General features: G+C 31.8%; 1 protein-coding gene across 1 annotated transcript in view; it reads left to right on the top strand.

The window, feature by feature from the left end:
- Positions 1-8,796, top strand: part of LOC107440499 (sialin) — a 32,495-nt gene extending 23,699 nt beyond the window's left edge. Inside the window, exons 7-10 of the mRNA XM_071181925.2 lie at positions 211-343; positions 1,736-1,891; positions 4,211-4,296; positions 7,444-8,796. Of these exons, the coding sequence (XP_071038026.2) occupies positions 211-343; positions 1,736-1,891; positions 4,211-4,296; positions 7,444-7,629 (561 nt within the window). The 3' untranslated portion in view covers positions 7,630-8,796. The remainder of the gene's footprint in view (positions 1-210; positions 344-1,735; positions 1,892-4,210; positions 4,297-7,443) is intronic.
- The last annotated feature ends 4,923 nt before the right edge of the window (positions 8,797-13,719 follow it).

The following is a 13,719-nucleotide window of genomic DNA, read 5'->3' as shown; positions in this document are numbered from 1 at the left end:
ATGTAACTACTGAAACAAAGAAAGATACATCTTGAACAAGATACGGGGTAATTTTATTTAAGATTTTTAATAACTTTCATTTAAAAGTATACCCTACCTATCCAATACAAAAGAGTAATGACTGTAAATGTAGTAAATAATTTAATTATTGTTAATTTTTACTCACGCGATGAGATTTTTCAATTCTTAAATTTAAATTATAAATTTCAGAATGGGTTTCTGTCCGCAATTCCTTACATTGCCCAAGGAGCTGCAGCTTGGGTTGCATCATTCATTGCGGATCGACTTAGAGTGTCCGAAACTATGTCCATCACCTCTATTCGAAAGCTATTCCAAATTATCGGTAAGTAATATAACTATTCTTTGGGACTTACTACAATCTTCCAAGTTGTAGCAGCTCAGTCGCTCGCAAGCAAAATAGATTTGCCACTGGCTATTGGCCATTTTTTTATAAAACACGTTGCCACTGTTTTTTTTAAAATTGAACATTTTATTCAATATAAAAAAAACTGTTCATATTATTGATACAAGGCTCGTCTTTCGAAGTATGGCAGTCCCTACAAATTTCATTTCTAAATAATAAAAAAGAAACAAGTGTGGAAAAAAATAGTTTACAGAATATTATTAACTATACATAATAATACCAAGTTTATTAGGCCTGATTGGCGGGGTGCTCAAATTTAGAATCACAAGGACTCCCCGTGTAGTGAATGGTGCACGTTAGATCTGTCGCTATATTGAGGTTTTCTAAATACAATACGGTTAACGAAACATTTTAGCAATGAAGCCATTAAACTGATTCTGATGCGTATGAAATATGCCATATCAGTCAACAAATAAATAAAAATAAATAAATAAAAGCAACTATAACAGTGAAAAAGTTGAAAAAAAATTTAACTCGTTTAAATAACTTTAGTGATGTGTTTACTGAAAGTCATTTATATTCTCACGATATTTTTTTTGAAATGTTTGAATGCTCTCACATTTTTCTGGGCATATTTTTTTTAATTATATCCGTCGTTGAACATCCGACGCTATTTTGGGTTTACTCCTGCTAATGTTCAACTCTGTAGCCTTGTAATTTTTAACCAATTTAGAGAACAAGAAAACTCCTGGATCAGTACCCCCAGAGGTATTGAGTTTGTATGGGAACATAGAGGACTATGAGACACGACAGATTTAACTTGCATCAGTCACCATTTACAACACCTTCTTCGTCTTCGCCTGTGGGGATCGAACCCACGACTGTTTGGACGTGGGCCTAGTGCCTTACCAACCAGGGTATCCCGTCTCAAAGTCTGCCATTTGTCTATAAACGATTTTTAAAAAGACTGTTACTAAAACCGTTTGTTTTGTACCTTAGCTTATATTTTGTTAGAGCTAATGCGTACACAGTAAATATAAAAGTTTTTTCCCCTCTTAATTAGTAGTAGTAGTCACGAAGAAGAAACATTTCTGAAATGAAGATAGAAATAAAATGCTCTACAATATATTCTATAGAACAATCTTCCACTTTGAAGCTTTCGTTGAGAATAATATTTTGTAAGAGTTGCAACCTCAAATATAATTTAATATTTACCACTGCGGGGATCAAACCCATGAACTCTTGGACATGAGCCCAGTGCCCTACCAACCAGGCTATCCCGGCCTTCTGGATATATTTTGTAAAAAAAAAATTACTTCAAAATTGAACCTTTTTTCTTGATCAAAAAATCCTATTTATTATTATTTTTAGGGGTATTCGGTCCAGCTTGTTGCTTGCTGCTAATCAACATATCCGGGTGTCGACCACAACTGATTGTTGCTCTTTTAACTCTGGGAATGGGATTCAATGGTTGTATATACTCAGGATTCAACGTAACTCACGTTGACATGTGTCCAGATTTTGCAGGTACGTTTAAAGTTAACGTTGTTTGTGTGTGTGTTTTTTTTTATAGTGGTGCAAATTCTAGAGTTTTGTTATTAATAAAAATAAAACAAAAAAATGTAGTTGAATTACTTCGGAACGAGGTCATTTTCTTGTTAAATAAGAACCCGAGCAGATCAAATCATCAAAGCTGTAATATAGAAATAATTACTGTAAAAGTTATAAAATATGTCAATTTTTTTTGTATTTTAATTACGGTGAAAAAAATAATGAACAAGATTCTTTTTATTGAATTTGGTGCTGATCGACGTGCAACACACATGGAAATGTGCTTACACCATTGGTTCCAGATTATGTTGAAAACGTAACGAACGAGGTAATTTGTTTTTTAAAAATGAGTACTCGTTACTCTAGTAAGATAAATTGCTAAAAGTAAAATCAATATATGTAAAAAAAAAATTATCGGTAATGGTATAAAGAATGAAAATTTTTATTTTATTTAAATCACGGTGAAAAATAATGTGCGAAATTCCTTTCATTGAATTTGGTGCTGTTCGACTGACGTCACACATGGCGTGAAATCACATTGATTCCAGTTCAGGGAGAAAACGAACAAGATTTGGTAATTTGCTTCTTAAAAACAAGATTTCGTTAACTTTGTAGGACAAATTATGAAAACTAAAATAACTATAATATAGAAATAATTTTTGGGAAAGGTATTAAAAATGATTAATTTTTTGTATTTAAATTACGGTGAAGAAAAATAATATGCGTGATTCTGTTTATTGAATTTTGTGCTGATTAATTAGCTACACACGTAGAAATGCTCTTTAGTTGAAAAACGTTGAGTATAAGCTGATTTGGTAGTAAAATAAAAATGCACGTTGTCCTAGTAACACAAATTGCTACGAATGAAAGCAATAATATAGAAAAAAATTCAGGTATCAAAATTCTGAATTGAAAAATATAATATAGAAAGTAATAACTGGGCAATGTTAACGGTCAAATTATGCCAAAGAAAACGTGTGAGATTTTTTTAAATTGAAAATTGCGCTAAATCGATGGGCAGCACACATAGCACCAGTCGATGATACTATGGAATTTCTGAAAATTCAAAAAAAAATTATAAAATCTCTAAAAACTCTTACATATTGCATTTTCTAGAATATTTATCATTTTTGAAAAAATCATTTACTTTGAAGTAACACCAATTTCTTATGAGGGTCAAAATGACCGCAAAGGGCGGTTTTAGGTATGTCGAAACTCCTGCTGTTCTAGTATTAAGATGCCATTTTACTGTTTAGGGTTTTGGACACAGTTTTAATACAGATTTTCTTTGCAAAATAATGTATTATGTAATACATATGGTAGTCATAAATTTTTAAAAAGATTGTTCCTTTTGTAATTTGTTTTACCACTATGGAAGTTTTTTAAAATATATCTGACACAATATTTACATATATACCAAGGCGGAATGTTCAGTTTTAAGAGTATACTGAGAATGCGCAAATGCAATGGCAATCGAAATTCGTTCTCCAAAGGACTCAGGGGTGAAAGCGAGACGGAAAAGAGGAAAGGCTGGTAGTAAAACCATTTCAGTTATAGCTAGTTTTGGGGAGGAGTTTACTTATTCTTTTTTTAAATTTTTCAACAATATCTACTTTATCTTGGAAAATAAGCAGTTTTATATATATGCCAGAATTATAAAAGAAATCTTGATAGTTACAGATATTTCATGTTTTACGTACCTGGTTTTTCTCTTTTCCGTCTTGCTATATAAGGGCTTTCACCCATGAAAGGACTTAGACGGGCATACCTGCCAACTCTTCCGGATTTTCCGGAAGATTTTATTTTCATATTTAAAGTGGTAGTAAATATATACTATTTTTTCTTTCATAAACTTAATTTTTAAATGATTTTGATCAGCACTATTCTTACAAAAATGAAGCACATATATTAATATGCGTTACTATCATGGTTGTCAACTTAAGTTTTTTCAAATGCAACGTATTTGTTTTCTTAAAAGTGAAGTTTTAATACCACTGGGAAAAATGATAATGGAAGGGATTAAAAGTTGGCAGGTATGGAAGTGTTTTAAATGATATGATTAAGACGTATTGATTCAGCAAAGATAAACATCAAATAAAATTCTTAAATATTGAAGTATAACAACCACAATCAAGAAAGCAAAACTGAAACCCCTAAATTTTATTTTTGCAGATTTGGAATATCCAAAATCCCCTGTTTGACTCACGGGTTGTTGCATATTTTGTTGTTTCATATTTTAGAATTTTTTGAAAAATTGCCTGCAATGTGTTAAAATTTTCATTATTTCTTCAACAGGAACTGCGTTTGCAATCACAAATGCAGTTGCCAATCTTATGGGGATAATTGGACCATTGGTTGTAGGATACTTTACAGCAACTGGCGTGAGTATTTCTGATAGATTTGATTTTTTTTTCACCAGTACGATACCGATAATTTTAAATTTATTAATTTTCCCTAGAAGAGTGGTGCATTATTAGTACCATAGATTCACACTTCTTGGAGAATTGCTGAGGTACACCCTTAGATTCCTTCTCCCAAATCCAAAGTTGACATCCATGGATGTAATTTTTGGAATCAATTTTCACAGCGATATATATACACGCCAAACAGCTCCATAAACAAACGTTTTTTCAATATAAGAAATTTATAAAGCAACCAATTTGCACGATCGTTGAAGGAAAGATTTTTCAGGCGTGAAAACATTTACCATTTTATGTATAAATATTAGGTTTTAAAATATCAAAATTTTTATGCTTTTCTAATTTTGAACTAGTCTTCTAATTTTGAACCCAATCCAGAATACAAAGAATATCCTAGATCATATATTGAGAAAAAATTTTGCCTTCGTAGATGACTTTTTAATGGAACTAATCCGCCTTTGCGTTACATGGAGAGTAAAACCACGAAAGCATCCCACATTTATGGGGGCTCTATTCCATGATCCGTCTACAACTGAGAATATTTTATGTCTAGCACTGTGGTCTGTGCGAGCAGGAGGCGGTATTCTTATGGACCAGCCACCGCTGGGATTCGAACCCTGTTCACCTCATTTTTTATTTTAAAACTACCTTTTGAACAGCCGATCTAGTATAAGTTTTAGAAAATGTTTCGGACAGATTCTAAATTTCTACTGCCCACCGTGAAATTAAATCCCTGGTAGTATTTTATTTTATATTTTATAACCGTCTTTAAACAGCCTACAAAACTTTCAGTTTATGACTACCAATGTTTAACTCCGATTCCTTAGAATTTTGAACCCACTCCAGAAGACAAGGGAACTCTTGGATCAAATATGGAGAGAAGTTTGCCTTCGTGGAGGACTTTTTGATGGAACTAACCCGCATGTGTGTTACATGGAGAATAAAACCACGTAAACCTCCCACGGTTGGAAGAAAAAAAATTGTTTAAGTTTGAGGTGTCATTAAAAGGCTTTTTAAAAGATAAAGTGGTTGGCAACATAATGAAATATCATCTTTTTACGAAATAAATATTTAATATAATTTTTTTCAATTGATTTTTTTTCTTCTTCAAATATTGACTAGTTTTAATGGCGGAGCATTATTGGGTTAGTTATTATTTTTCGATGAACCGACAAGGCTTGTCCAATGCAAAGCTAATTTAGAGCTGTGGCAAAATTGAGAGAGGCAAAATTGTTCAATGTGTCTTTTTTTTCTTCCTGAATTGTCTTTCGCGTGTCATGAAAAAAAAAAAAAACTTAACAAATTGAAATCAGATGCCGTAAAATAGGGTTCATGATCACCTGGGAAAAATCATAAATTTATAGTACAGGGTGTTTATAAAGTCCCGGACCCATTTTGATGTTTAATAAATCATAAAATAATAAAGATAGATTAAAATTAATAACATAAATGGCTAGATAGACTCAAAAAGTTTCATGATCCTTGTCAATGAACTTCCACGTGTGCCCCCTTCGTCGCACGGAGAGCACAAGTGATTTTGCCGTCGAGCGTGTCAGACAGACATTTTTAGACAATCCTAGAAGATCTGTGAGATCAGCGGCAAGAGAATTGGATATGCCAATTTCGACGGTGTACAAGGTTATTAAGAAACAATTAAGACTGCATGCATACAAAGTTCAGATTGTTCAAGGTTTGGAACCGGACGATAGAGCTAGGAGGATGGTGTTAGCAACAGATATGGTAGGAAGGATAGAAGATGATGATGATTTTCTGAAACGCATAATGTTCTCCGACGAAGCATCCTTTCGTGTTTCTGGCATTGTTAATCGCCATAATGTGCGCATATGGGGATCTGAAAAACCCCATGAATACTGTGAGACATACGGATTCCCCAAAGGTTAATGTGTAGTGTGAACTAATGTACGACCGAGTCATTGGGCCTTTCTTTCTTACAGAAAAGACTGTCTCATCAGTCGTATACTTAGACATGTTGTTCGTATTTCCAACACTAGAAGAGCTTCAGCCACATGTGTTTTTGCAACAAGAAGGTGCACCACCTCATTGGGGTATCATCGTTCGTAGTTTTGAATGACCATTTTCCAGGAAGATGGATTGGACGAGGAGGTCCAATTCCTTGGCCACCCAGATCACCTGATATAACGCCACTGGACTTTTTTTTTGGGGGGGGGGATTTATAAAGGACAATGTTTACAGGAGGATCGTGTCGAACATTGATGACCTAAAAGCCAGAATTACAACCGCAATAGCCTTTGTGTATGCCGACATGCTTGCCGCTACCTGGCGTGAAATTGACTATCGACTTGATATTTTCCGTGCGACGAAGGGGGCACACGTGGAAGTTCATTGACAAGTATCATGAAACTTTTTGAGTCTATCTAACCATTTATGTTATTAATTTTAGTCTATCTTTATTATTTTATGAATTATTAAACATCAAAATAGGTTCGGGACTTTATAAACACCCTGTATTATTAGGATGAAAGATTGCATTTTATTATGTCTGTAATTGACACCATATTTTAAAAATGTTAGTAAATGTATTAAATCCGAAAGCAATGGATTAGAAATTTAATTCTAAATTAAAAGCTAATGGTAAGAAATTTACAAGTAATTTTTCAAGACTGCTACCTACTCCGCTTTTTGTAAAGTATTTTATAGAGTGCTAGACACATTTCAAAACCAACACTTTCCAAATTGTTGGTAATTTTGCAAGCATTTTAAACGCCTCAAAGCAAAAGAGCTGATATAAAGTGGTATTGTTTATGAATGTTTAAATCATTGATATGCAGCGGTGCTGAAAATAAGTGTAAATGAATAAAAAATAATACATTAAACATTAACTTAACTACCAGTAAAATAAAGTTTTACAAAAAAAGCGAAGAAATTGACGGCCCTTTACCGAAGTGCGAAAGAATCACTTAAAAACACAATGGTAAAAAAGAAAAAAAAAATATTTTAGTACGCTTTTTTATACAAAATAAATACTCTAAAGATTTTTTGTTTGTTTCGTTTTACAGTGCATACGACAGTATTTTGAAAATTCATGCAATAGCATTTCAGTAATTTGTTTTAATTCATTTCTCGCAGTCAACCATACACAATTGGAGTGAAGTCTTTTATACTGCTGCAGCTGTTTACTTTGTAAGTGGTGCAATATTCGCCATTTTTGGATCTGCTGAGGTACAACAATGGGGAACGGCTACAGTTGAAGTTAAAGAGGAAAAGAATGAAAAGAAGTTGAGCATAATACCTGACGTCATCTGTTCCCATTGATGGTTCTGACTTAACAGGGAAAAAATGGATCAGTGTCGAGTATTGACAGCACTCTGCCAAGCTCAAGCGCTTGAATGCAAAACTTTTCAAAAGCAAAGAAAGTATAATGCAGTTGTTCAACGAAATAAAGTTAACTCTGCCTAGGGCGAAATTGATTGGTGTGAAATCAAAAATTCCGTCTTAGACAGTTTTCGTGACTTGCAAAAAAGAACATTTTTTTTAAATGCTAAGATTATTATGATTACATCGCATTAATGAAATTAACTAATCTTATTCAACTTAAAAAAAGATGACTAAAAGTAGGGTTACACTCATTTCAAAATTAAATGCTTAATTACTATTATGAAATGTAAAATACATTTTCTTCTAGAGTTATCCTTGGATTTGCAATGAATATTTTTTTAAACAATAAAGACCTTAAACAATATAGTCTTCAAACAATATAGTCCTTTAACAATATAGTTCTTAAACAATATAGTCCTTAAACAATTATGTTTTGTTCTCTCTTCCCATCACATTTTTTTGTTACACATTGTACATTATGATGCTATCCACTATAAATGGATAATACTTTCCTTCCCAAGGACGGTGTTACCTAATGAAAGGAATAAAAAAGAAGATTACAGGGCTTTAAAGTGAATATTCTGTAACTTTCTATGCCAACGCTCCCCCCTCCTTTATATCAAAATCAACAACTGCAATCTTCTCCTTCTTATAATTTATTGCTAAATTGATGAACTCGTCTTCTTCTTGTAAATTGTTGTAGGTCTTAAGAACTCGTCTTCTCCTTTTTCTAATGATTTATTGATGAATTGAGAAAATAGTCTATTTTTTCTTATAAATTATTATCGGATTTAAAAACTCGTCTTCTCCTTCTTCTTATAATTTATAGTTGAATTGAGTAACTCGTCTACTTCTTATAAATTTTTGTCGCATTTAAGAACCCGTCTTCTCTTTCTTCTTATAATTTATTGTTGAATCGAGGAAATCGTCTACTTCTTATAAATTATTTTTGGATTTAAGAACTCGTCTTCTTCTTATAATTTATTATTGAATCGAGAAACTCTAATAATTTTTCAAGTAAACAGCACAAATTTCGATATTAATGTTCTAAATAAATTAAATAAGTAAATAAAATCATAGTTCCAAAATAATAAAAAAAAGAAATCTATATTTTGAGAAAAACTACTCGAGGGACAGCGAGTTCGATGCTGAGTAGGTTAATCTGTTTCAGATTATTGTCGTAAAAAGTCATTTGCATTGATATATAAAGTATTTTGATGAAAAAAAAAGTTTATACAAGATGGTTACAAACTTGAAAAATTTAAAAAGTGGCGAAAGTGGAAAATTATTCAATGAAGTTATCATGAAAATTATAGGATTTAAATTATAATCAATTTTAGAAATTTAATTGGTCATTTGCGACTAATATATTATATCGACAAATATCAGGGCTGCTACTTATCAGGAAGAAATTATAAAAAATGGTTATGAGAACATACTATTTTATGCTTCTTTCAGGAGAAATATATTTATCAAGATTGCCACTGCATATTAATAAAATAAAAAGATGTATTTTTAATCGCGCAGTTCATGATTCTGATAAAATATATCATAGAGTAGTAGACATTTAGGTAATTTTGCAAGCAAATTTAAAAGCCTTTACGCGAAATAGATTGTTCAAAGTGGCGCTGCATATGAACTTTTAACTCATTTATATGTAGTGGTGTGGAAAATTCAGTTTAAACAAATATACATTAAAATATAAACTTAGCTACCACTAGAATAATTTTTTATTCAGCCCTGAAATTAAATGTAAAGTAGGCGGTCCTGTCAATTTAATAGAATAGATACCTCAGGTTACAAAAAATGTGAGAATCACATTTTTCAATATAGAAATTAAAATATTCAGTATAGAAAACGATTTGAGTTTTCAAAACTCAAATCGTTTTCTATATTGAATTTTTATTAGCTTAGTGACATGTATTGCAAACTAATCATATATAAAACGAAAAAAGCCTTTTAGTCGCCTGTGTTATCTCTGTAAATAAAATTCTACCTTTGACGAAAGAATAGAAGAATTAAAATGCTTTTACAACCTGTTTATTATCTTTATCGAATAATTATCAGTCTAGAAACATTTTTAATTATTAGTAATTTAAATATATAACCCCAAGAAAAGTAAGATATTACCAAATTAAAGAGAAAAAAAAAACATACCGAAAAGCATACCTGCCAACTTTTACTCTTTCCGAGAATGGATTTTCAGAGTGGTTGTAAAACAATAAACGAAAAACAATCTGACTCAAAAATACATTTATATTTTGATCACGTTGAAATTCGCTTGCGCAGTAATTATTATGATTTTATATATTTATTGTAGTTATTTATATGTAGTGGTGGTCAAACTCATTTATAAATATCATTATAATTCAAAAAGTTAATTGGAATAACATGAGAGTTGCTACCACTTTAAATATGAAAATAAAATCTTCGGGAAAATCCGGAAAAGTTGGCAGGTATGGAAAAGTATCGCGCGCCTTAAAAATTGACACCCATTTTCAAAACTTGTCAGACGTGAATCTAAAGAAGCAAAAGTGATTTAAAATAAAAACGTTAAGTTGGCAATGAAACTGGAAAAATAAAGCTGAGAAACAAAATTTGAAAAACCTCAATAGCCAAACGAGAAGAAACCAAAGTTGCCGAGAAGGGTAAAATGCATTTCCACGCGCTACTGAGAGGTGTGAGGAACTAATGTCTTTAACAAGAGAATCAGCATTCATATAAATAAAACAAGATTCAGATCATTACGGTGAGCTGCGACTGCGGTGGAAATAATTTTGGCATCGTTGAAATTGAGTTTATGCCCAAGATTCCAACAATGTTCAGGAATTTTATTTTATGTTATAACCGTCGTTAAACAGCAGCCTCAATTTTTGGATTTACGACAACTAATGCTCAACCCAGTAGTCATGTAATTTTGAACCCAATCCTTAAGACAAGGGAACTCCTGGATCGAGTATTGGGAGATATTTGCCTTCGTGGAGAACTTTTTGATGGAGGTAACCCGCATTTGCGTTAAATGGTGAGGAAAACCATGAAAATCTCTCACGGTTATCTGACGTCAAGGGGACTCTAGCCCATGATCCGTCTATCACGGAGAATATCTTACGTCAGCATTGTGGTCGCGGAATTCGAATCTATCAGCCATCTCTGGGATTTGAACCCGGTTCACCTCATTGGAAGGCGAATGCTCTATCCCCTGAGCCATCACGGTTTCATGTGCAGCGTTTGATGATTTCTCGAATTCTTGACAGCTGCCATATCTGTCGTGTTCCTTAAATCTAAATTTAAGGCACGTTTAGTTTGCCAGATGTAGCCAAGGTTTGATTGACAAGGAATATGTTAAAACTTTTTTTCCTTCGAACATTTTCGTCAAGTTACAAACATCAACTAAAAATTTCAAATGAATCACTAGAAAAAAAGATTTTTTGGTAAACGTAAACGAAGGCAGGTTTGCTGTTGCAAAAATATTATACCAGAGATGCCAACTTGCTCCGCTTTGCGAAATATTATTTTCTAGTGGTAACGAAATTTAAGTTATTTTTAGTTTAGTATTTTTCATTTTGAGTAATTTTTTCACCACTAAATATCAAAAACTTCAAGTATCATATGAAAATGCAACGTTAAACAATGGATATACGTTACTCTTTTAAAAAGTAGGCGTAACTATCCTTCTTTAACAAATTTTACTATATAATTCTCTATTGCACGAAGTATACCCTAAGTATAACAGACATGCTGTTGGCATGTCTGTTATACTTAGGGTAATATATACATTTTTTAGAGTTGCCTGCCACTTCAATTTCGAAATACTGAAATTTAATTTTAAATCACTTGTTAACTGTAATGGGTTTTCTTGATCTCATCAAATATTATAGAGATTTACACACCTGCCAACTCTTCCGGATTTTCCGGAAGTGGTAGCAATAATCAGGTTATCCCAATTAACTTTTTGAATTACAATGATAATTATAAATGAGTTTGACCACCACTACATATAAATAATTACAATAAATATATAAAAGCATAATAATCCTTGCGAAAGCGAATTTCAATTTTTGTAAAATATAAATATATTTTTGAGTCAGATTGTTTTTCGTTTATTGTTTTACAACCACTCTGAAAATCCATTCTCGGAAAGAGTAAAAGTTGACAGGTATGGATTTATTGCAGTTGTTGCCAAATTGTACGGCCGTTGAGAAAAATTTCTTAGTGGTAGCAACAATAAAGAATTTTGCCGCATCTCATCTTTAATTTAAAGTTTCAAACAGTTTTCAGCCTATCACGACAAATCAATAAATAAAATAAAATGCGTAAATAAGATCTCTTTGTTAGATTATTTAGCTTTTAAATGCTTAAGTGGTTTAATTTTTTAAAAATATTACCACTTTTAATAGTTATTTTACTACTTCTTAATAAATTCTTTTTCAGCGGCAAGTTGTGTACAAGTTGCAAGTATATTGTGAGCGCATCGTTTATATAAAAAGACACTTTTTTATTTCATAAAAATAAATGGCAAAAAAGTAGTTTAATATTAGTATTTCTTCAACAAACGGAGAGATAGTTGAATTCCATAATAATTTAATGACATAAATAATTACATTTATAAATGAAGAATGTGGATATTGCAGAAATAAAATCTATTTAATGTCAATATGTGCAAAAGCACATCTTTTGTAAAACTCCCACATCATTGCATTACTTGTGATCTGCCATTAATGATGTAAAAAACGCAGGTCTGCCAAGTTTCTACGCTTTTTGTAATAATTTATTCGAGTGATAGCTATGTTTATATTTTATTCGAGTCATAGCTATGTTTTTATATATTTTTTAACCATTTAAACTAATTTTCCTCACCACTACATATAAATAATTTAAAAGTTCATATACAACGAAACTTTTTTAATAACCCTTCGTGGTAAGGCTTTTAAAATCTTGGCAAAATTGCCAAAAACTTTGAAAGTTTTGGAAAGTCTATACGTTATAAAAATAATTCGCAAAAAGCGTTGTAGTTGGCAGGCCTGGAAACGCTGATGAAGATAATTACGAAACCTTTATTTGTAAAGCTATGACTACTCAAAATATAGTTTGATTGTAAATTAGTAGAAAATGTACTGCTTTTTAATAAAATTGTAATTTTTTATGGGTGTCCCGTTTTCTTTAAAGTATGAAGTTTATTTGCGCTATTGTATTTAATGGTCTTCATCTTCTCAGTAATCCGTTATGCATGTAATAATTTGTGCTCATAATAATAACGATAAAAACATTTACATAAAAATGAATATTTGATTAATAGTAAAATGAAAATTTCAATACAATTACAAGCAGAAATTTCTTTTTAATTTTTGACGAATAAAGGAACCACATTGTATGATTATGCACTTAAAATTAAATAGGAAGCATAATTTTATAATCACTACCAATTTACAGCAAATAAAAAATATTGTACGCAAATTGAGTATAAGTTGGCAGTTACGCATTTACAAAGCTGAAATAAATACATCGCTTCCCCTCTTGGTTTCTTCTGCCGTTAACATGACGAAGAACTAAGTTTACCAAACAAAGCCCACAATTTCCGTCGTTACCACGTAAATTTGGGAGACCATTAAATAAAATGGTAACTAAACATTAAGGTGCAAAAATTTTGATTTTCAGAGGGGTAGATAAGTTATGGTGCCACAAAAGAGCTTTCGAATGCAAAAGGTTAGACGCCAATTTTGTTACTACATAAACAATATTCGTTAAAAAGGGAAGCAAGTTGGCATCACTAGGTTTACTACGATCTGGAAAAAAATAACTATGAAATTAGAGCTCATTTGTCTTATGCAGGGTTACCTTAGGCGACTAAAAATACGGAATATGACAATTTTTAAATTAGCAACTTTTTCTTTGCATTTGTTGTCCACAGTTGATTTATTCGATTTAGATACATTTGTAGGACTGTGTGCTCAATTTAGGCTTATAAACCTTTGTCAAATAGAAGGGCAGATATCACAATATAGAGAATTACAGCCAAAAAATGCATCC

Source organism: Parasteatoda tepidariorum, chromosome 4 (assembly GCF_982258835.1).
Source record: "Parasteatoda tepidariorum strain Cologne lab strain chromosome 4, Ptep-v5.0, whole genome shotgun sequence".
Taxonomy (NCBI): Eukaryota; Metazoa; Arthropoda; class Arachnida; order Araneae; family Theridiidae; genus Parasteatoda; species Parasteatoda tepidariorum.
This window is presented reverse-complemented; position numbering and strand designations above follow the sequence as displayed.